Source organism: Cornus florida, unplaced genomic scaffold (assembly GCF_030987335.1).
Source record: "Cornus florida cultivar Cherokee Brave unplaced genomic scaffold, ASM3098733v1 CherokeeBrave_3.0.0_Hap2_Chr04, whole genome shotgun sequence".
NCBI classification, from domain to species: Eukaryota; Viridiplantae; Streptophyta; class Magnoliopsida; order Cornales; family Cornaceae; genus Cornus; species Cornus florida.
Window position 1 is genome coordinate 15,852,186 of NW_026775574.1, and position 24,953 is coordinate 15,877,138.

At 34.8% G+C, this 24,953-nt stretch overlaps 2 protein-coding genes across 6 annotated transcripts; both read left to right on the forward strand.

Moving 5' to 3' along the window:
* The first annotated feature begins 531 nt into the window (after nucleotides 1-531).
* On the forward strand, nucleotides 532-7,141 carry LOC132302848 (disease resistance protein At4g27190-like). The gene is made up of 3 exons (XM_059799833.1): nucleotides 532-825; nucleotides 3,177-6,563; nucleotides 6,692-7,141. Exons 2-3 carry the CDS (start codon nucleotides 3,231-3,233, stop codon nucleotides 6,734-6,736), a joined length of 3,378 nt encoding a protein of 1,125 aa, XP_059655816.1. The 5' UTR covers nucleotides 532-825; nucleotides 3,177-3,230; the 3' UTR covers nucleotides 6,737-7,141.
* A 5,988-nt stretch (nucleotides 7,142-13,129) lies between these two features.
* Nucleotides 13,130-17,771, forward strand: LOC132302180 (phosphate transporter PHO1 homolog 3-like). 5 transcript variants are annotated; one of them, XM_059799053.1, is made up of 14 exons: nucleotides 13,130-13,718; nucleotides 13,976-13,993; nucleotides 14,344-14,683; nucleotides 14,789-14,837; nucleotides 14,937-15,005; nucleotides 15,204-15,333; nucleotides 15,447-15,567; nucleotides 15,683-15,941; nucleotides 16,034-16,138; nucleotides 16,227-16,271; nucleotides 16,371-16,520; nucleotides 16,859-17,137; nucleotides 17,231-17,367; nucleotides 17,481-17,771. In XM_059799053.1, exons 1-14 carry the CDS (start codon nucleotides 13,130-13,132, stop codon nucleotides 17,578-17,580), a joined length of 2,391 nt encoding a protein of 796 aa, XP_059655036.1. In that variant the 3' UTR covers nucleotides 17,581-17,771. The 5 variants fall into 5 exon arrangements, with proteins under 5 accessions (XP_059655036.1, XP_059655037.1, XP_059655038.1 ...); XM_059799054.1 differs by lacking the exon at nucleotides 13,976-13,993 and having other exon boundaries at nucleotides 13,130-13,731; nucleotides 14,342-14,683; XM_059799055.1 differs by lacking the exon at nucleotides 13,976-13,993 and having other exon boundaries at nucleotides 13,130-13,721; nucleotides 14,338-14,683.
* Nucleotides 17,772-24,953: the final 7,182 nt, after the last annotated feature.

The window sequence follows — 24,953 nt, forward strand, 5'->3', positions numbered from 1 at the left end:
AGTTTAGATTGACCTTAAATGAATTCAAATTATAAATGGGTTGACACAATCAATCAATAGTTAATCTTGTCGTGTTTAAGTTGAGGAGTTCAACTCATGTATCCGGTTTTTACTTGTTTAATCAGACGTGTTATAAAAAAATTCTATTTAAATTTCAAAATAACTATCAAAAATTGTATCTTATAATTTTATTTTTATTTTTTTTGTAATTTAGAGATTATTTAGTAATTTAGTTTGATTAAAAATTATATATTTTTAATATTTATTATTTGATTGAAAATTATTAATAATTTAAATAATATAATATTTTATTTTATTAAATACATTTTTATACATAATTTATTTAATAAATAAGTCAGATAGATCATATTCGGGCGCACTTTAGTAAGATACTCGTAGACTTTACAAACACGATTATATGGAATACGAATTGGCTCAGTATTGCTCAATATATATATATATATATATATATATATATATATATATATATATATATAAAGAGGACAAAATTTCATTGCAGAAGTAGAAACATCATGAGTGTATTTTGTAAAAGTAAAGTAAAATGGAGTCCCCCAGTAGAAGTAAAATGGGGTCGACTAGTAGAAAAAAGATCCACCTCAATCATTAGGTTATTGTATCAAGCCAAGGCGGGAATTGATGTGTGTGTGAAGGCGAAGGGAAAATATTGCCAAACGTGCATTCTGTACGCCAAATCATATATGCAAGATTATGAGATCGGAGAAAAATTACGATCAGAAGCAAATGGCTTCTGTTGTAGCAGCGACGGAGAGAAGCTCGGATCAGTGATTCTGGCAAAAATATTAGGTACAATTTTTCCTTTCTTTTCTTGATATATATATATATATATATATTATGCTCAACAAAATAAATATATCCTTTTGCAGAGGTTTTTCAAAACTGACATGAAAATCTTTGAATTTTTCTTACCTTTTGATGTGAGAAAGAAAAATAGTTTTTCCTTACCTTTTGACGTGGATCCCATAAATTTATATATGTGTATATAACATGTTCTGATTTTTGTATATAAGAAGTCTTTATTAATATAAAGAAATAAAGATTAAAGAACAACATCAAAAGGACAGAATTCATATATAATTGCATAATGTATAATAGACCTTTAAATTAATGTACAAATGAGAAAGAGGATAAAGAATAAAAGATGAGTCAAATGGGTATACTCTGATGATAAGGGTGTCATTTTAAGTTCGAATTTTTTATGACATTGAGGTTGACCATATTTTACTATGTCGATTTGTTACAAAAGATGTAAATTAGAAGGGAGACAACATATGGAGGTCCGTGTAATTGGGAAGTAAGTGTTATTTATCCTATTATATTGAGGTTTGATACGGACAACTTTCTTATTTGTCCAGCGATTGAAACATGTCCTTACTTGTTAGTTCAATTTTTCTTTAATTTTGGCAATTAGGTTAACTTTGCAAAGACCCTAATAAGAGTTTGAAACATGTCCTTCCTCATTGCCATCCATGGATTACATGTTAAGATTTATATTATAATTATCATTGAATTCATATAAAATGGCAAATTACACTAACACCTCTTCTGGTTAAGTCAAATATAACGTAGATGAACACCAATTCCTTGTTGGACAAGAGTTTGCCTACCAAGGAATTTTCGTATCAATCCTGCTCAACAACTTCCCAAAAATTGGAATAGGAAACTAATTCATGCATATGCGCAACCGGTTCCTATAAAGTGCAACCACATCCGCTAAAGTGAATTGTTGTTCCAAGTTCCAACCATTCTGCCCAAGCGCAATTGGTTCCACTAAATCGCAACCGGTTGCACTTTTTCATAATGGGATTCTCCACCAGAATTTGAGTCACAACTCTAACATCACCACCATCGTGGACCGCATCAATACTCATTGGAGTTTTAAATATTACAATTGCAATTGTTATTCATTATTTTCGTGTCCTATTTTCTCCAATAACGAAGTTTTTTCTTTATTAATATATATGTGTGTGTTCTAGTCGAAAGGTGAAGAAGAAGTAGGTACTAGGTACTTTGGTCAATAGTTTTATTTTTATATATTGTGATGAGACATGGCGTTATCATGGACCACATCAATACTCATTTTCTTCGATGATGAAGCTTTTTCTTCGTCTGAGTGTGTGTGTATATATATATGTCCTAGTCGGAAGGTGAAGAAGCATTAGGTAGGGGTACTAATTGTTGGTTAATAGTTTTATTTTTAGGGAAAATTATAGAAAAGTGGAGTTTTGAGAGTATTCACCTAGAGATGAAGTCAAAGTCAACACTTTTCAAAGTCATGGATTTTTACCAAAATCTGATGTGGACATGGAAAAACGTTGTTCATTTGTCTAAACTACCTTTAGTGCATTCGAGTACCACTTTTGTGGATGTAAGTACCACTTTTGTGCATGCATGTTCTATTTTTGTGCAAACCAAGTAATCAAAATGGTCTGCACAAAAAGTGGTACCTTTGTGCACGATAGTGTTACTTACATGCACAAACGTAGTACCCTAGACAAGAGTGGTACTTACCTACACAAGTGTGGTGTCCCTAATTACAAGAGTAGTACTTATATACAAAATTGGTATCTCTGTACACAAGAGTAGTACTTACATGCACAAAAGTGGTACTTAGAAATAGTAATGGTAGTTTAAACAAATGAGTAGTATTTTTTCATGTCTACATCAGACTTTGGTCAACACCCATGACTTTAAAAAATATTGACTTTGACTTCATCTCAGTATAAATAAACTCCCAAAACTTCACTTCTCTGTATTTTTTCTTTTTTTAATTTTATTTTTATACAATGAGATGAGACAAGGCATTAATTTAAGAGGTATTGGTTGTTTAATTTGGCCTATCGGTATGGGTTGTACGCATGTTTTGGACATTCACTGCTTTGGACAGTCTAGGGGACTTTCTATATAAAGTGTGGTATAAATCTTATAGGCATTCATCGAGACATTCAAGAGAGCCTCTCTCTTCTTATATATAAAACTATACATACACGGTCTCTCTCTCTCTCTCTCTCTCTCTCTCTCTCTCTCTCTCTCTCTTCTTGTATGTAAAACTATACATGCTTCCATTTCTAAGACCCATTTCCATCACCAATACCACGGAATTAACTACTCTCTCTCTTGTTGATTACACATTGCAGATTGAGTTTCAAAGGAGATAAGAAATGCAGGACGAGTAAGGGAGATCGATCAGGATGGTATTTGCTGAAATCGGTAAATGTGTTTGGGAGATAATCGGTGACCCAGTTAATCGTGAGATTGGTTACTTGTTTAACTATGATGATAATATTAAGAACATTCATGTGGAAGATGAGAAGCTTGGTTGTCTGAAAAAAAGGGTGGAAACGGCATTTAAGGCCGCCACAAGGATTGGGGAAGATACTGAAGATGGTGTCGAGAAGTGGCTTAAAAATGTGGATACTATCACCTCCGAGTTCAAAACGCTTTTGGAAGACGAAGCAAAGGTGGACAAGAGCTGCCTAGGCGGATGGTGCAACTGCAGCTCCCGATACCAGTTTAGCAAAAAAGCAAAGCAGAAAACTGATGAAATTACTGACCTCTATAAAGAGGGCTGCGAATTCCAGATTTTGTCTGGCCCTGCTCTACCACCAGGAAATGAAGCTTCTTCAAGCAAAGATTTTCGCACTTTCCAAACAAGAGCATCAGTCACAGAGGAGATTATGGATGCTTTGAAGGACGACAACACTCACATCATTGGAATTTGTGGAATGGGAGGCGTGGGCAAGACGACACTAGTGAAGGAAATTGGCATATGTGCAGAAGAGAGAGAGCTATTCGGCCAGGTTGTGATGGCGGTTGTTTCTCGAAATCCAAGCGTGACAGAGATCCAAAAGGAAATTATAGCAGACATGCTAGGCAAGAAGCTAGATAACAATGTCAGTGAATCACCGAGAACACAGTTATGGCAAACAATAAAGGCCAGGAAGAAACCAGTTCTGGTAATACTTGATGATGTTTGGGACAAACTTGATCTGGAGGCTGTTGGCATTCCTTTCGGGGATGATCATAGGGGTTGTAAAATTGTGTTAACCACTCGAAGCCGAGAAGTTTGCAATCAAATGGGAGTTCAAAAGATTGTTCATGTCAATGAGTTGCTGAGACCAGAAGCATGGATCTTTTTCAAGGAGATGGCCGGTGAAGCTGCCGATTTGAATCCCAATGCAAGAGATGTATCAGATGAATGCAGTGGTGTGCCACTTGTTATTGTGACAATCGCTAGAGGGTTGAAAAATAAAAATGAGTACGTGTGGGCTAATGCGGCTCGACAACTGAGGAGGTCAAACCCAAAAAACATCCCCGGACTGGAAAAAGCTGTGTATGCCAAATTGGAGTTGAGTTTCGATTATCTGGATAGCGAGGAGGCCAAATATTTGTTCTTACTCTGTTGCTTGTTTCCAGAAGATCATAACATTCCGATTGAAGACTTGACGAGATACGCCATGGCGCTGAGGATGTTTGAAGATGTCAGCACCATTGAAAATGCAAGAGGTAAAGTCTATGCTGTGGTAAGTACCCTTATTGATTCTTTTATGTTGTTAGATGGTTCTAAGAAAGGGTTCGTTAAAATGCATGATGTTCTTCATGGTGTTGCAATATTTATTTCGTCTAAACATGAGAAGTACCGGTTTAAGGTTATGGCTGGACTGAGAGATTGGCCAGACGCAGAAACATTTGAAAATTATTCAGCCATCTCATTGATATCAAATGATATTAATGAGCTTCCTGGGGAGCTACAAGCCCCAAACCTCCAGACTTTGCGACTACAATGCAATTCTCAGTTGCAAATTCCAGATGATTTCTTCCAAGGATCGAAAGATCAATTAAAATTTTTGGAAATGAGCGGTATCCATTTCTTGCCCATACTTCCACCATCACTTCAACCGCTTTCTAATACCCTTCGAACCCTTCATCTAACTTCTTGCAAGTTGGAGGACATATCTATGATAGCAACACTACATAAGCTTGAGATTCTCAGCTTTTGTGGTTCTGAAATTGGTGAAATTCCTGATGATATTGCCAAATTGGCTCATCTCAAACTCCTTGATTTGACCAACTGTGAAAAACTTACCAAAATAGTACCAGGCGTCATATGCAAACTTCCTAAATTAGAGGAGCTATATTTGCCAGAACTTTTTAAGTTCGACAATCTTGTTGAGCTAAATTCCTTGTCTCAATTGGTTTGCCTGCAAATTTTGATTCCAATGGATCTGTTGCATATAGATTTACATGAGCGCGCGAGAGTGTTAACAAGCTTCAACATAATAATTGGCATTGGAAAAGAATATAAGATTCGCCAAGTATACAAACCTCATCCTTATGTATGCATGGGAAGCTTGAGAATTTGCCATGATGGGCCAATACAATCATTATTGTCGGATTGGGTTAAGTTGCTGTTAAAGAAGACTAAGCATCTAGTTTTGGACCACTTGAAGGATTTCAAAAATATCTTCAGTGAACTAAATGAGGAGGGATTCAATGAATTAAAGTCTCTTGAACTCAATTTCCTTGAAGAGACGAAATATCTGGTGAACACAAAGGAGTGGACACCGCAGGTGGCCTTTCGCAGGTTAGAAGTTTTGTCGATTAACACGCTATACGGCTTCATTGAAGTATGCCCTGGCCAACTCCCGGACAAATCTTTCTGCAATGTACGAGAACTACATGTGCGTTTCTGTAAGCACATGCTGAAACTGGTTTCATCCAGTTTGCTAGTAAGGCTAAAAAATCTTGAGAAGCTGTGTGTCATGGATTGTTATAAGCTGGTACATGTTTTTGAAGAGCATGTAGTTAAAGAAGAGTTAGTGTTGCTCTCAAAGCTGAAAGAAATCGATCTACGTCATTTGTACGCGATGACGCATGTGTGGAAGAACGGCCCCCATCAATTTATTAGCCTTTGTAACCTTGAGAAGGTCCGTGTGAGTTATTGTACCAAGTTAACAAAGTTATTCTCTCCAAAGCTATTACGAGGGCTTGTTCGCCTGAAATACCTCCATATTATTCATTGCGATAGTTTGGAAGTATTATTTGGACATGACGAGGAACAAGATACGGAGATAGCAGTCCCTTGCTTGAGAAGCCTCACACATTTAAGGGTGGATAATTGCTATAATTTAAGATGCCTTTTCTCAACCTCCGTCGTTCAAGGTGATCTCGAGAAACTCAAGAATTTGGAGGTATTCTGCTGCAATGCATTGCAATATGTAATCGAGGATAAGAAAGGAAAACAAGAATTGGCTCCAGTTGAGAAGACGATTGTATTCCCTTTCTGGTCCTCGATGTCACTTAAACATCTGTTCAATTTCAAGAGTTTCTGCACCGGACTCTATACTATTGAATGGCCATCTCTGGAAGTGCTGGATATCCAATCTTGTCCCAACATCCAGACTTTTGGTGATGGAGTCCAAGTAACACCCCGACTGAAGGAAGTGAAAGATGATTCAGGGTCGCCAAAGATTGTGATCGATGGGGACCTTAATGACGCTGTGAAAAAATACTTCAAACTGCAGGTACGCATCATTGAGCTTATATAATTGGCTTGCATGCATGGACTGTATAGATTATATATATATATTTCTCTGTGGACACGACACAATTGTTGTGTATGTACGTTCCTCACAGTGGGATGGTTTTTCAGGCATCAGCTCCGGAGGCACCTGGTACCAGTCACTCTTCCCCGTAAGGCATGGCACACTTGAAGACTCGGTCGGTGTGTGATCAGGTTTGTTCTTTGCCAATTCTCCAATCTAATTATAGGTTGCAGTTCAGTATTAGCATTGAAAGTAGGAGCTTGGTGATGATTTCCAACTACCCCTTTCTGTTGCTGAAAGAAAAAAAAAAACGAAGAAAAAAAAAAAAGAAAAAAGAAAAGAAAAGGTATTTCATCTCCAGCAGGCATTTATATATTATTCCTTTTGTTATTATCTTCTTTCTTGTATTGTAGTCCTTTGGTTTGCTTCATTATATTTGCGACCGTGTGTTTATTACTTGTATAAACCAGTATTGTATCTCAGTGGAATATTTTATGTATAAATTTGTTTTTTTTGTTGTTGTTTTAATAAAGTTGTTGTTTTTGTTGTTTTAATAATGTTGTTGTTTTACTAATAAGCATGAAGTTTTTTTTTTTTTTTTTTTCTTTACCTGGATGATTTAGTAAATATGAAGTTAGTTAGTTATGTCGGTCGTATGATGGTTGTTTTTATCCCAAATTGAAGAACTATGGTATATGGAAGAAATTTGAAGTAAATGAAAGAGAAGGAAAACAAAGGACAGATTTAAATCTGTTTGTTTGTTTGTTTTTTTTTTTTTAATATATATATATATAATTTAAGTACAACATGAATTTATAGGGGAATATATAAGATATTTACAAGATAAGTACAACATGAATTTATAGGGGAATATAACTTTTTCTCTCGTATCTCTCTAACCCTTCAGTCGCCGCCCCTTCGTTCTCTCCCTTCTGTTTGCTGCTCACTCCCTCCCATGGGAGTGGGGAGGTGCTGATCTTTGCCACCCACCGCTTAATAAACTCGGCGTGTTGTAATAAGTTTGCTCGATAGGTGGTTTTACGCTGTTTTGCTGCAAAACATTTGGCTGGTTTTTTGGCTTGACGGGGTAGATCTGTTGTTTTGTTTCGGACTAGATTTTTGATCTATGCTGGGTTTTGTTGTTCCCGTCTTTTTGTGCGTGGTTGGGTGGTTTTCCCCAGTCGGTGGCGCCTTATGGATGCAGCCTTGAAGTTATTGCATTAATGATGGCTTGACCTTTAGGTCACTCCCGTTGCGGCTCTTCTTCCGCTATTACATGTTGACTTGTTTCTCAACAAATCTCGAGCCAGTCATACAGGGGAATATATTTCACCTTTTATTTTGAAATGACTTTGATATGAATATGGATCATATGGTCCGACACTTGAAACATATGCAAAAGCTAAACAGATGATCAACTCACAACCTGAAATGTTAGAACATATTACATAATATATGGAGACCCAAAGCAATCCATACCAATCAAGCTGAAGTGCATTTAAATATAAATTATAAAAGCACCTTACTGTAAAAGTAATGGGCATATTGACATTACAATATATGTTCGTGTATATATATATATATATATATATATGCACACACAGAGAGTGAGATTGAGAGAATCAAAGAAATCAAATGTTGAAGCTTCAAAGATGTTGATTGTATAGTCTATAGATTTCACTTTCAATTCACATTTGCTGATTTAATAAATTACCTAAACACAATTTTCAATATGTTCTAAAAATAACTAAAATTTAAGTTAAATTTTTTTTTAAAAATATGCTCCATATTTAATTAGTTCAGAAAAACTCAAATTGAAGTACTACTTCATTTTATTTCAAAATTCACACACGAAATTCCAATTAAAGAAATAAAAATGAAGTAATACTTGCACTAGCGGATTGAATTAGGATTGAGGAATTCCAATGCTAAATAATATATTTGCAAGATTAAAGAAGATAAGTAAACACCGTTAAATTTGGAAAAATTGAGTTGAAATAGAGGGTTGTTTTGGTTTTTTTGAAGAAAGAGAGGTATTTTAGGGTTCTTACAGGGGAGGGAATAGGGATGAAGGGGCAGTGAAGGCACTCGCCATTCTCTCCCCTCTTTCTCCCTCTAAAAAGAAAGAGATTTTACTGTTAATTTATAGCTTGTGGTTGAGGACAGAGGCTTTGTTGCTTTAAGGCTAAAATAGTCGTTGGGTTGGGCCAACTGTACTGGCCCAAATTTATTCTGGCCTATAGTACAGATAAATTTGATTGGGCTTCCTGAGCTATGCTGAAGTTTAGATTGTCCAGACCAACACTATCATGAGATGAGGTGTGAAAATAAAATAAAATAAAATAAAATAGTAACAATTACAATATTAAAATGCTCTTTTAATGTTAAAAATCTTTTTCACATACATGCTAGGTATGTAATGTATTGAGTATTTTAAATTCTAAAATAACCCAAATGTATTTATAAATTTGGAAATTTCGACTTGAATTTATTTTATGAAAATTTTAGTCTTGTATGCTATATATAAAAAATAGCAAAGAGTGTCGTGTAACCTCAACGAGTCAATGGTTATAAAAAAATATTAAACATCAGTTATGTCTTCTAGTTGGGGTGAGTTGTTGTTGTGGGGCTGTTGTGCAGATTCACCATAATATATATATATATATATATTTCTCGAATTGGATGGAAGATGAATTAGTGAAGAGTATTTTTTTATATTTTTTATTTTTTTATATAGTATGTGTATCGGTTTTATAATATATACATCATTCAAATTAGAAGTAGAATTCAAAAACAAAATTTTAATGACTTATTTTTTGAATCTCTATTAATGTAAGTACGCCATGGAACAACTAAGCAAGCATAAAAATGTTGCATCCACGAAAGTGACTTTCACAAGTATTATATGATTAGTACTTCAAGAAATTTAATCAGAAACATTAGTCAAAGCCATTAATATTTTACTAAAATGTTGAACCTGTCACCAACGGCTGTACCTTTCAGAAATCTGTTAATTCAAAAAAAGATTCGATTAAACAGTAATTAAAGACAGACCAAAATTAGATTAGTGCCCAAGACTCACGAAATTGACAGTTATAACCATTATGATTCTTATTATTGTTAAACTTTTTTTTGGTTAAATCTATTATGTCGTCTTGCTTTGGCTGTATTCTATCATTATTGCCTTGTATTTCATAGTAGCTTTCAGTCTTGTTGGAATGTATTATTTTATTTTTATTTATTTATTTACTTATTTTTAAAAAGAAACTTTGGAAGGAGGCTAGGAGCTTTAATGTGCCATTTTAATTCAATCTTAAGAGTACCGTGTATGACATATTTACCACATTGTGTACCAATACTTGCATGATATGAATAACTGGATTTAATAAGATGGAAAAGGATACATTTGTCAATAGGTAACAATTATCGATTGATGCAATGATAGTGAGAATAATTAAAATATTTAAAAGGAGAAAGACTCTTTCCTATTAATATATTTTTTTTAATAAGTAATGGAGTCGTCCAAAAATAAATTCAAACAATATTGTATTATGATATTTAATTTCTTGACACACTGTGTCTCTCTTATACGTATATATGCATGTAGATTGAAACGACATTGATTAAAAAAAAAAAAAAAAACAAACCTTTATTTTATGCTATATATATGAATGCAACAACTTGTGTATATATATGTATACATTTTTTTTTTTTTTTTTTATAGGATCATGAGTTTGGACATGAAAATTTCTTACCAAAATTGAGTTGACTAGACTTCAAGTGTGAATATTATTCAAGGTCAAACTGATTTATACAATCTCTTTTTTCTTTGTAAAACCAAACATCAAAAGAAACCATTAAGAACCAAATTTTCTTAAGGACAATGTTTAGCTACTTACTGATGAGTAGGGTGAAGCTATTCACTCGTATGTGGTCCAATAAAAAAATAACACATCACCTTTAATAATTAAATAATCTACACATTTCTCTCCTTTTTTGGATCAATCATTAAATAAACGTATACAGTGTTTTTAGGTGTAAATTATTTAATTATTAAATGTGATGATTAAAAAATAATAATAATAAAATAAAAATAAAATTGTGATGTGTTATTTAATTACTGGATCACATAGGGGTGAGTAGCTATGCATTATCCTTTTCTTAATAAGTTAGGCGCATCAAAAAGATTTTTCACACGTTTTAACTAGTTTCTCTATACTGACCGAAATGTTAAATGGGAAAATTTATTTCCAATGTGTTGATTATTCTGTGAAATTTTCTTTTAATTTGAAAAGTTTGGGTTGAATTATTCCAAAGTCAAGAAATTTCTCATATATGTGTGTGTGTGTGTGTAATTTCCTTGAATTTGAGTGTGAGTCCATTGACCTAAAGAAGAGCATGTATGTTCTAAGACTATTCAATATATATATATTAGTGTACAGTGGATTGACCCTCTAAAATAGTATTAAGTCAAAGAACTAAATGAATAAATTAACAAATAAAGAAAAAGTGCAAATGGAAAAGGATATATATATATATATAAAAGAAATGTTTAAGTATATTTATGAATAAGAGAAGGTAAGAGTAATCTTCTAAGAGCTAATGATGCATGTTAATTCAAGTATCAAAGGAACTTAGCATAGTTTTTAATCCCATTATATGCACCATTATATATATATATATATATATGTATGTATAATTATTTATTACCCTCACGGATATAGCGGTGTCGACAGACTCCAGGAAGTAAATCCTTAATATTTTGCTTGTCGAATAACACTCCTGACTTGAATGGTGCGTATATTATGGGGCCGATACACACATCCTTTAAAGAAGAAAAAAAAAAAAAAAGTGTATATTTATTTTATCAAAATATTTTTAAGCATTAAAAAATAAAAATTAAAACACAGGAGTGAGAAATAAATTAAAATAAAATAAAAAAAGTGTATTTGCATTGATACCAAATTCATCGAACTCTTCTATGATCATTAATCAAAAAATTAATTTGAAATTACATGTTAATTAAAATAAAATAAGAAAAATTTATTGATAATGATTAGTGCTATACAAACACTAATTTTAATTATATTTTCACAAGCAAATAGTGTTCTTCTTTTAAAGAAAAAGAAGAAAAGAAAAGGTGTAATTATTTGGTACATTCAACCAAATGCAATTCTATGTTAAATTCAGCCGATGTCAACCGTTTGCATATACTTTTCAATGATAGAATAAAGATTTTTCAAATGGACCTGTTCTCATTTTTGTTCTATATAAAAGATCTTTTATTAATATGAAGAACTAAAGGACAACAGAAAAAGGACACAATATACAGCATCTGATAGCAACTACTAAATTAATTTTCAAATGAGAAAGAGGATATAAAACTATATATATATAAATTAGTCAAATGGGTCTGCTCTTATTTCTTCATTTTTAAAATCATTTATTTATTATCACAAGTACAAGTGACAATAATGTATAATATTTTTGTGAAAAAGACTTAAAAAATGACATGTACGATAATAATCATAATATATACACCACTGTGGAGAAAAGAGGTTAGAACCATAAATATGATTGCTATGTTTTTTTTTTAGTAATTAGCATTAATTTTACACTTAAATCACATCTTTCCTTTGACTGTTATGTTTTTATTTTTGAACTATTACAGTATTAATTTTGACAATAAAAGTATGTCTGGTACAGTCTTGTTTTATTTTATACAGTGTCAAAACACTTCGTGAACAGTGACCTAAAACTAAAATATCAAAAATTTATTTTTCTTATTTTGACAACTGTTCATGGCCAGTATCACAACACGGGCTTAACATTTTCATAACAAAACATCGTTACCAAATGGTATTTTCAATTTTTAACGCTCCAACACCAAAAAAGACTTCCTATTTTAACCAAAAACGAAAAAAGGGACCTAATTATACTAGTGTGGAGAAATTTATTACTTGCTGACTGTGGCAAAGATCATTTTGTTTAATTAATCAAAACAAAATACTGTAATAAATATCTTACAAAAAGGTTTGAAGTTATCAACTCTGGCGGCTTCAAGGTTGGTGCAGTTTTCTTTTACCCCAACCCTTAACCCTTAAACAACCACACCCCCCCCCCCCCCCCCCCCCCACTGGCCACCTCTCTCTCTCTCTCTCTCTCTCTCTCACACACACACACACACACACAAAACACGCATATTCACACAGCTTTGAAGATTCAACTAATAAAATAATGAGTAAAGACTGAGGAGGGTCAAACTTCATCCCCCTCGTGTATATATAGCTATAGCTATAGCTATCTAAGAGAACCTCCCTTCATATGTTGCTTTCAATTCTCTAATCAAATACACCTATCAATCCTTTACCTCTATAGTGCTCTCCTTCTCTTCACCAGTCTGGAAACCTTTGTCTTGACGCTTTAGAGTTAAGATCCAAAGCCGTTACGACAAAGATATACAGACGGGTTAATTAATACCGAGTGTATATATATATATATATATTTTGCATTTTTATTGCATCGATCCCCAAAGGCAAAAGAAAATGAAGTTTGGCAAGGAATTTGTGTCACAAATGGTGCCAGAATGGCAAGAAGCATACATGGATTATGACTACCTAAAGACCCTTTTGAAAGAAATCCTTCGTTTCAAAAAAAGAAACACGACGCCATACACACCAAAAGCACTAAAGAGAAGGCTCACACTTTACAGAGCTTTCAGTGGCCTAACAGGAAGAGGAGGACCCAACACGCCCACCAGCTCGAGCCCGGCCGACATGGAGAGCCAAGTCATTCTGGTGAACCCGGTGGGCCGGCAGGCCGACGGCTCCGGACGCCACGAGACCGTGTTCCTCCGGGCTTCAGAGGACGGAGGAGAGTACGAGACGGTTTATTTCAGGAGGCTTGATGATGAGTTCGATAAGGTTTTGAAGTTTTACAAGGGTAAGGTGGAGGAGGTGGTGAAGGAGGCTGAGATGTTGGACAAGCAAATGAATGCTCTGATAGCTTTCAGGATCAAAGTGGAGAGACCTCAGAGATGGTTCGATAGCTCGGCCGAGATGACTCGTCTTGCTTCCGACGTTGCTGCTTCAACAGCTCAATTATCGGCTTCCACTCCGATGTCAGCCAGAGCAAGCAGTAAGCAAACGCCATTCTCTAACAACTTATTTTTCTAAAAATATGAGTGTTAAAACCTTAAAAAATGACGATTCTTTATAATTAGGAGGGCCAAATGGGAATCCGTGTTACTGTGCATTCAAACGGAGCCTATATGGGTCATATATCAGGCAGGACCCACATGATTTGTCTGAATGCATCAGGTGATGGAAAATCCTTCCCGAAGAACTAAATATATATATATATATATATATATATATATATAGGGTTAGAAGTTAGACTAGGTGCGGAGAGTCGAATCTGATACTCTCAAAATCTACCGAAAGCACTAATCACTGTGCTATCGAGACATCTATAAATAACTAAATATATAAAGTTTCTGATTGTTGTCACGAGAGCCCTCTCTGAATAACATTCGTAATTCATTACTCTTTATACAATTAAAAGTTGGACATGAAACTGTTTTGATCTCAAGCTTAAGAAGTGCTCTAAGTTTTGAGGTTGAAATACACTTTTTGTTTTTGTTTACATAATTACATTTGAATGAATCTTAAATAAGTGTTTGATGATTTACCCAAATGGAGTGGTCTAGCTAGCCTCTTAGTTACAAGTTTGTACAAATCCTTATAATTTGCAGGAAGAGTTCAGATGGATGTAATAGAAGAGGATGACTCGAACAGAGGAGAAGATGAATCTAGTGATGATCATCAAGATGGGAAGGAAATGAAAAGTATCAACAAAAAAGTTGAAGAAAAGAAGCCAAACAACATTAGAGCCACTAGACCAGCTCGATTAGAGATACTCAACCATGTGAAAATCAACAACACTCGCGAGACTCCTCGTTCAACCATCAAAGCTTTCCTCAAAGTTCCTAATCAGACTGAACTCAGTTTCAGTAGGGAAACTCTAAAGAAAGTCGAAGATCAACTCAAGCGCGCTTTCATCCAATTCTATCAAAAGCTTCGCCTTCTTAAGAGCTACAGGTAACATATAGTATATGAAATTCAATCACAAACTTCGGTTAATTTCCAATTTTTTTTTTCGGTGGTCTAATTATATATTTGATTCTTCTGCTAATTAATAAACAGCTTCTTGAATATGTTGGCATTTTCAAAGATCATGAAGAAATATGATAAGGTAAAATCTTCTCAACTCAACAATCTTTGTATATTACATTTGTTTCACTTAAAGAAAACTATGCTAAAAATGGAAAATCCATTGCATTCTTTATTGTAGATAACTTCAAGAAACGCATCAAAACCTTATTTGAAGATGGTGGATGACTCTGACCTCGGTTCTGATGAGGTGAGCTTTATTTATATATTAAGTGAAGGATAGTCTCAACACCAAATATATTCGAACTTTAGTCTGTTAATTCAAGATATAATACAATGTGTGTGCGAGTGTGTGTATGTGTGAAAAAATGAATTTTTGTCCAATGCACTTTGTCTTTAAAATGGTTCACTCTGCTGATCTATTCTCTATATGGCATTAAATATATAGGTTGCCAAACTTATGGATAGGGTTGAAGCTACATTCATCAAGCATTTCTCCAACTCGAATCGTAGCAAAGGAATGAACGTCTTAAGGCCAAAAGCAAAGACAGAAAGGCATAGAACAACATTTTCCACAGGTAAGACTTCAAACAACAATATCTATATATGATCCATTGATTCTTATCAGAGTTGTTCATATTAGAGGAATTGCTTTTCCCTTACAAAATCCTCTGTTTTTGAAAAAATTTAGGCGTTGTCGTTGGCTGCACAGTCTCTCTCATAGTGGCACTTGTTTTGCTTGTTCGTGCTCGCAATATTATAGAAAAAGAAGGGCAAAAAACATACATGGAAACTTTGTTTCCACTTTACAGGTAATTCATAAAGAAATCAAGGCCATTGAGCTATCAGTTTATTATGATAGATTTTAGCTCGATGCAGAGTCATTTAGTAAGTGAAAACTTACACAATGCTCAACCACCTTTGCAGCTTTTTCGGATTCATTGTCCTTCACATGCTTATGTATGCTGCAAATATATTCTTCTGGAGGCGATACCGAGTCAATTATTCATTCATATTTGGTTTCAAGGAAGGAACTGAGCTGGGTTACCGGGAAGTTTCCCTCATCAGTTTTACTTTATCAGTGCTAGCATTAGCCGGCGTGCTTGCTAACCTTGATATGGAAATGGATAAGAAAACCCTAGATTACAAAGCATTCACAGAGCTTGTCCCTCTGTTATTACTAGTGGTAAGTAGCTTGTTAATTTCACACAGCCTAGCTCTTTGCATTGTCTCACTTCCAAAGTAAGCTTTAAACTGAACCTATTTCTGTATCTGCAGCTTGTGATTGTCCTAGTGATCTGCCCCTTCAATATCATGTATCGAGCAAATCGCTTCTTCTTTCTCACATGTTTGTTTCACTGCATCTGTGCTCCTCTCTACAAGGTAAAAGAATGGTGGAGACTTAATAGGAAAAGGTTTAAGAATTTCAATAATGCATTCGACTAATCTGTGATTTTTTCTTCCTCTTCAGGTGACACTGCCAGATTTTTTCTTGGCAGATCAGCTAACTAGTCAGGTACATAAATGGTCCACACAATGCTAAGTTTCAATCACTAATTATAACTTCTTGATTGAAATGGTACTTATAAGTGTCAATTTTACTGTGCTGTTTCAGGTTCAAGCAATTAGAAGTTTGGAGTTCTACATTTGCTACTATGGTTGGGGAGACTACAAGCACAGAGATAACAGTTGCAAATCAAGTGCTGTTTACAACACTTTCTATTTCATAGTTGCCGCGATTCCATATTGGTGGCGCCTCCTTCAGGTACCTCTCCCTTTCCGTATTACCATCCATCTTGAAGGTTTTTCTACGAGTTAATTTCGAAGATAATTAGAAAAAAATCGAACTTAATCTCCCATTTGACCTATTTTGCTCCTTTAATAAAAAACTACAACTTATTTCATTTAGTTATCTAAAAACAGTTCTTAAGAACTCAGAAAACAGAAAATTGTTTTCAGAAATTGTCAACCAAACAGACTTTTGTACAGTTTGGTGAAGCACGGCCTAATGTTCTTCCCAATTTGACTGAAACTGTGTTGCACTAAGTACTATCTAGTCTTCATGCAATCAGAGGTGCCTAAAATGGTTTGTTTCCTTTTCAGTGCCTCAGGCGCCTGTACGAAGAGAAAGATGGTATGCAGGGACTCAATGGGTTGAAATATTTCTTAACAATCGTAGCCCTTAGTACAAGAACAGCGTACGCTCTTAGCAAAGACGTGTACTGGAAGATGGCAGCCTGGGTATTCTCTGTCAATGCTGCAGTCTTCAGTGCATATTGGGACATTGTTTTGGATTGGGGGCTTCTTCAAAAGAAGTCTGAGAATCGTTGGTTGAGAAACAAGCTTCTTGTCCCACACAACAGTGTGTACATTGTTGCCATGGTGAGTAGAAAGAACGAGCCAGGACATCTAGTACTCTTTGATTATGTTGATTAAAAAAAAAAAAAATTCTAACATAATTGATGAAATATGCAGGTCTTGAATGTGTTGTTGAGATTTGCTTGGCTGCAATCAGTGTTTGATTTCTCAGTTTCTTTCATGCATAGAGAAACCTTAATAGCAGTTGTTGCTGCCTTAGAGATCATTCGTCGTGGCATATGGAATTTCTTCAGGTAATTTAAGTTAGGATTTTAATTTCTTCACATGTGGGCCATGCGGCCTTCTGTTAGAAAGGGTCTAACTTTTATATTTAAATCCTTCAACATATTTGTTCATTAATATTCAGGTTGGAAAATGAACATCTGAATAACGTTGGCAAGTATCGCGCATTCAAGTCAGTACCACTACCTTTCAACTATGATGAAGATGATGACAAAGATGAGTAGAGCAACAACAGTGTGCAAAGAACCAACCAAAAAGAGTGAAGTACAAGAAGAACAGATGAAGAAGACAAATAACAGATAGACATGTTCGGAATGTGAATGTAGCCTATTTTGTTTTTCAAATTTTCAATTGTTTTGGGTGGATTCTTTGTAAATGTAGATCTTGACAGTGAGAAGAAGTGAATCCAATTCATTTGTAACACTCGGTTACCCCACAATTCATTGTCTCTAATGTTGCAAAAAAACTTACAGAAAACCTAAAACAGACCCTCAGACTAAAAAGGGCTAGCAAAAGTCACGAAGCTCCCACCGCTACAGAATCTAAGGAGGGTCAGATCTACGCAGTCTTACCTCTACATATGGAGAAGCTATTTTCCATTTCAAAACCGTGACCTTCAAGTCACAATGGAGCAACCTTGCCTGCCCTCAACTTGACATTGTTTTATGCATCAACCAGCATTCCTTCAAATTCCAGTAGTGCATCAACCTACAAATTGTGATTTTCTGACTGTATCTATTACATTTGGAAAGAGAGAAATAGCCGTACCTTTTCAGGGAAGCATTCTTCCGCGGAGATGATTAAGAAGCAAATTGATGAATGTATTCCAAGTCCTCTCCTTTCTAAAAAAACAAATTCACTGATTGTAAAAGTGCTAGATCAACCACTGCTGCGCGGAGTCTCCCTAGCCGGCTAGCCCAGTGCCTCCCATTGATCTTGCTTTTGCCCTGTTTTCTGTTGCTCCAATGGCTGTTTCAAATTGCTGTTGCAGCAACGGTCAATTAAGTTGGGTTGGGTTGGGTTTTATATTTGTTGCCTTTGGGCTTGTTCGGTTGTTGGGCCGTATACAGTATTTATCTAACAAGCAACGAACAGCTGTTTTGTGCTTGTTTGCACTTCCTTTTCTTATTCATTTAGGTTCCGTTTGTCCGAACATAAAATATTTTTCATTTTTCATTTTATGGTATTTAGTTGTCGTAAAATATTTATTAATAAAAAAAAAATTAAAATTTAACAAAAATAAGTTATTCATCAATTTTCGGCAAGCTATTTTACAGGTTCCAGACTCAACCTCAACCTCAACATTTGCCCAACACCGAAAAAAAAATAATAATAATTAATTAAAAATAATAATTTACCCAAAAAGAATATATATTTTTCCAAAAAAATATTTGATGCTCCTTAGGCACTAACATGTAATATGGAACACTTTGAAGCAATAATAATGAATGAGAAGTTAAAACGGAATAACCAATAGAGTGATAAATACGTGACGTGACAGAAATTCTTATCATCACAAATGAATTTAGAATTGAACTATTAATGTTCAACTACTGCGGTTATCAATTAACCAAATAAATGTAATGTCTTCATTTTCTGTCATCCTGTAGTGGAAATAGAAGAAAAGATTTGACCAGTTTGATAACAAAAGTATATATTACAATAATATATATTAAAATATAACGCAGCCAATCTTTGTTACTCTTTTTTAATTAGTCAATCTTTGTGAATCTTCTTCCATTAGTTAGAACTTAGACTTAATGATTTATTACCTACCCACAAATCACTTTTAAGAACATTCAATTAGCAACTAATAACATATATTTCTTTTCGGTGAGTGGGAATAAAAAATTATTCAAAAAGGTCTGTCCTCATTTTTGTATTCTTTGTTTTTTTTTTTAACACCACCTGATTTTTGTATTCAGAAAGTACAAAATTGCATGGGCATATATAGTATAATACAATACACCACGAAATTAATTAATGATGCAAATGGCAGACAAGATAAGAATGATTCAAATCATATAAGCCTGCTCTGATTTCATCATTTTTAAAATTTCTTTACCCTTTTTAGGCATTTACAAAATCCATATAAACTGAGCTATACAAATTAAGGACTTAAATAATCAAATGAGCATGTTCCGATTTCTTAATTTTCAACGTCACCTCTTTTCCAAGGGGTCGATTGTGATGATCATATGGACGGATTTGTTGTGGGTAGGTGCGAGATACTGATAGACTATCACACTGACAAATTACGAATGCACAATTCCACATCGCCTGAGAAAGGGAAAAGAGAAGTGCTTATATGTAGGTGTGTCACTTCAACTGGTATGAGACCTTTTGGAGTAAAGTTCAAGAACAAAACATGCGAGCTCATATCCAAAGCGAATAATATCATACCAAGTGGTGGAGTGGGTCGTTACACAATCCGTAAACCCTCGGCAATTGAGTTGCAGCTAATCATAAAACCATGGCCTTTTAGGGCATTGTACCTACTGACTACTTTACCAAATGGGTTGAGGCAGTGCCCATGAAATCAGTGCACCAGGAAGATGTGATTCGATTTATCAAACAACATATTATTCATAGATTTGGGATTCCAGAATCAATCACAACTGATCGAGGTTCAACCCTTATTGCTAAAGAAGTGCAGAGTACGGGATCAAGTTCCTAAATTCAACCCTGCATTTTGCACAAGGAAATGGTCAAGCCAAGTCATCTAATAAGATGTTAAAAGACATCATTGAAAAAATGGTGGAAGACAACCCTAGGGTGTGGCATGAACTGTTATTAGAAGCACTTTGGGCATACAGGACTTCTCAGCGGTTAAGCACAAGTGTAACTCCATTCATGCTCACCTGTGGTCATGATGCAGTTTTGCCCATGGAAGTGACTGTGCGATCAATGAGATTTACATTGCAAAATAATTTAACTCCTACGAAATACAATGAATCTATGTTGATCGAATTGAAAGACTTAGATGAAGTAAGGTTAAAGGCTCTCGACCACATACAAGTTCAGAAGAGATGAGTAACAAGGGCATATAACAAGCGTGTTAGGGCCAAAACCTTCAGCGAAGGTGATTTAGTTTGGAAGACTGTCCTCCCAATAAGTGTGAATGATCGAAAATATAGAAAAATGGTTGCCAAATTGGGAGGGTCCATTTATGGTTTACAAAGTCTTAAAAGGAGGTGCATACCATTTGCAAGATCTTGACGGGGAGATACACCCCCGGCCAATTAATGGCCGATACTTAAAAACTTATTATCCTACAATGTGGGAGACGATGGAGAATGAAGCCAAAAATGGTTAAATAATCAAAAAAACATAGAGACATGCATTTCATTCATTGTTCCATTGAGTACAAAGTTAATAAGAGTTCACATATCATTTTCTTTGCAGATAAATAAACTGACTCTTGAGCTCATCCCACTCCTTCTTAGACATGGCCACTTTTTCATCCTCTTAGGCCTTCTCAGTCCTTAGCCGAGGAATTTCTTTTGAGACCGATACACTTTGTTGGTCAATTTCCACATTCTTTTCATAAATCTCCTTTATCTGAGCAGCGAGTTCCTCTCTTAATCGAGCATTCTTAGTCAACTCCAGCAGCGAGTTCCTCTCTTGATCGAGCATTCTCAGTCAACTCCAGCTTGAAACGTTCCATCTCCCGTTCGATTTCTGCTATTCTCTGGGTTCCCTTCACATAAGCTGATTGCAAGGTACGAAAATGGGAAACATTTTCCTTCGCTTGATTAGTCAGAATTTTTTGCTCTTGCAACTTTTCATTGATCGTGGATGATAACTCACCAGCCTTCTGCAAGGAAAGCTGAAAATCAAAAGCAAGAGTCGGGAATCGGCTTTGGACAGATTGAAGATAGTTTATCTGTTCTTGACTTAAGTCATGATGATCTACTAGCACAGACATAGCATCGGTCACATCAGTAGCTAAACTTGGCATCTCAAAGAGGTTTCGGGACACGATGGCAACTAGTAATCTTTTTGCTCCCTCAATATCTGGTAGATGACTAGGAGGTGTAAGCGCGATAACTGACTCACTCGTCAAGGGATCTAAATCGAACCCAACCTCTACTTGTGAGAAATAGGCATCAAAATCATCGATTGTGCCATAAGTTTGAAGGGGTAATTGAAGCTGAGAACTTGAGCCAACCTGCGAAGGAAACGAATTTAGTAAAGCAAGTCGAGAATTGAATGAGAAGATAAATCATAAATACTCTAGGAGAGGAGTCAGTGCCTAGGACACTGGCTAACACTTCACTAGTGCTGTAAATATATGTAGCAATGACCTCCTTAATACGTTTTTGAACAATCCCGACCTGATTGGAAGATTTGCTACTGGCCGTAGTTGACATATTCTCAGTAACAATCGTTACATTCTAATTACCACCCATTGGCTGAGATCCTAAGGACAAGAAAATGAAGCTAAATTAGAGAAGAATTAGTGAGAAGGATAAAGCCAAAATTTTGGTTTTACTGACAAAAAGAAAATTTCACTTCAAAATACGCATTGGTCGACTGGCCGGAGCCGATGTATTTATGGTGGCAACTGTTGAATTTCTCGTGACACTTAAAATCCGGTGAAGAAATGGAGTTCAATCAAATGACCAGAAGGAAGAATGAACAGAGAGTTGCTTTTTAAATTCTTTAGCGGAGGAAACGTGATGAATGATGGTTTGCAGGGCATTCGGAAAAAAGGCTTTCTTTGTTCTCTGTTGAAGTTTAATTTGTCTGAAATAACATTTTGGAGATGTGATTTATAGGCGCAGGAAGTTGTTCAAATCGTTTTACTCCATGGGAATAGTTTAAGTGACTCTAAGATTTTCAGATTTAGGTCTGCTGCCAGAAAGGGAAATGTCTTGTCAGACACCTTTGAGTACCCATGGGGTAATGCATTTTCAGCTTAGATATTCCTTGAACCCAATGGTTTGTACTTATTTGAGCACGTGAATCTGCTATAAACCAACTACGTCTACATTAGTTGTTTGCTGTACACAACTATATCTAGAGAGATTTGCATTGACCCCCAACCCAGCCCTCAAAATGAGACAACAAAGTCCATTCACGTGCTCAAGTATATGTCTGTACCAATCTTTGACTTACAATTTAATTTAAATTATTGGTCAATACCCATTAAAAAATGGGTTTGCATGATAGTTGTTTGCTGAAAGATGCTGCATGATGTATATGTACACACAAATTTTGTAAGTCTGCAATAGAAACAAAATATGGAGCAAAATAGAATTTTATTAATTTATGAATGTGGAGTACAGTCCTTTGTAATATCTTTTACAAAAAAAGAATGGTCCTCTGATTCGATCTCCTTGTTTTTGGTTGGTTGGATCCAAGGGCTGCACGAGCTTGTTCTTGAATCACTGTGGAATTTGATGAAGAACGACACGTTGTTGGATGTGCTTGATGTTCTTCGCTTTTGGGTTTCGATTCTGAATTTGTGTCTGAATTCTGAGTCTCTGGATTTCTGAGTTTCTGAACTTCTGAATTTTGAATTTGTGTCTGAATTTGTAGACTTCTGAATTCTGAATCTTCCACCTTTTTCTTCCTCCAGGCCTCTATTTATAGGCTTCTTGGATTAATAGGATGATGACACGTGTCATCTCCTGATAAAGATAAAACTATAACTGGGCCGGGCCGGTTATATTGTGATAATTATCCTTAAAGATAATTATTCAAAATATATTTTATTAGGAATAATTATCGTTTCATTTAATTATCTGGGCTGGGCTAGTTAAATAATTTAAGTGGACCAAGCTTGGTAAAATAATTTATTTAAACATTAAGCCTATATTTAATGGGTCTTTTCGTTAAAACCAAAGTCCACTAAATTTTAGTGTCTACAGTATAAAGTAAGTAAATATATATATATATATATATATATATATATATATTAATATTTATATATGTATATATCTACAAGCGACCAAGGAGAACGACGAGGACTTATATTCCTCCTTAATCTAATCACATTGCGACTGTTATTGCAACAGATACTGTAACTGCAAACCAAGATTCACGTGTGTAGTCTAAAATTTGCCCAATACAGTACAACACATGCAAGAGACTGTAAAAGATCCGAACTCTTTAAACCCATGCCCTCTCTCTCTCCTAATTAATCCAAATGCACGTTGTAGGCCCTCTCTCCCCCTCTCTCTCTCTCTCTCTCTCAAATATTTCGACCAAGTCACCATACGCGTCCTTCTGTCCTTTGTCTAAATAGTCTTCACATAGTTTTTAACCTATCATTTACTATTGAATTGTAAGCGTACCTATTTTTTATTTATTATTGACTCACTCACTTAAATTTAGACATCTAAATAATTCAACTTTAATGGACAAATTTGAACGATTTAATGAGTTTGGACATAAATTGTCACCCCTATATTTATTTAACAAGTAACAGGTAGCTATGTTATTTATCTAACACGTATTTACTTATGAAATGATGAATGAGAAGTTAAAATATATCTCAAATAATAATACTTTTATAGCAGCTTCACTTGTTTACTCTCATTTGTAAAACTATTATCCTTTATCTCAAATAATAATACTTTTATAGCAGCTTCACTTGTTTACTCTCATTTGTAAAACTATTATCCTTTATCTCCGTGTTTCATTTCTACCGAACAAAATCCTCCTCCTCCCTTCTTACCAAACCGGTAAAAAACTTTGGTGCGACTGAAACCGTGGCCATCACAAATTAAATTACAGTTGGAATATTAATATTCAACTACCACCAATGTCAATTAGCCAAATAAATTTAGATAGTTAGATAGCAAAAGTATATATTAAAATATAAGGCAGCCAATCTTTGTTAATCTTTTTTAATTAGTTGCTTTTATATACTAATACATAAAATATGAGGGAGCCAACATTTGTTAATCTTTCTTAATTAATCAATCTTTGTTAATTTTTTTAATTAGTTAGAACTTAGACAAAATCATTTATTACCCACCCACTAATCACTTTTAAGAACATTCAATTAGCAACTAATAACATATATTTTCAGTGAGTGAGAATAAAAATTTATTCAAAAAGATCTGTCTGTTGGGGCACAACGGAAACAAAAGAAAGAGAGAAAAATAATTCAAACCACAACACAAGATATATACGTGGTTCACTCAAAATCAGAGTTATATTTATGAACGAGAAGAGATTCACTATATATGTAGAGATATTATAATAGTAGAGAATTTCAACACTGGACCATGCACACAAACTCTTGACCGAGTTCTCCGTATACTCTACGAGATTCCCTCTCGACATTAGTGTTCACTCTACCAAACTCGTAACTCACCCCTACCATCAACGTACTCCCTCATGAGGTTACATCTCTCTCAACAATAGCCTAAGTGTTTATTTATAGAGTCACATATCCAATTCCTTTGTGGATAAGGATTACAATTTCTTCGGGCCTAATTCATGTCTCTATAAGAAATTACCATAAAAATACATTCTAAAATAGAAACTAATAATAATGAGAATTTGAAACATAATTTTTTACAATCTCCACCTTGGCTCAAATTCCATTACGTCAATCATCACTTCTCTTGGCAATTAAATC

Excerpts from the sequence above, each read along its gene's own strand:
- LOC132302848 (XM_059799833.1), top strand. The coding sequence starts at position 3,231 with ATGGTATTTGCTGAAATCGGTAAATGTGTTTGGGAGATAATCGGTGAC. Across the intron at positions 6,564-6,691 it reads AAAAATACTTCAAACTGCAG|GCATCAGCTCCGGAGGCACC; the intron begins GTACGCATCATT and ends ATGGTTTTTCAG.
- LOC132302180 (XM_059799053.1), top strand. The coding sequence starts at position 13,130 with ATGAAGTTTGGCAAGGAATTTGTGTCACAAATGGTGCCAGAATGGCAA. Across the intron at positions 16,139-16,226 it reads TCTGTGCTCCTCTCTACAAG|GTGACACTGCCAGATTTTTT; the intron begins GTAAAAGAATGG and ends CTTCCTCTTCAG. Across the intron at positions 17,138-17,230 it reads GTGTGTACATTGTTGCCATG|GTCTTGAATGTGTTGTTGAG; the intron begins GTGAGTAGAAAG and ends TGAAATATGCAG.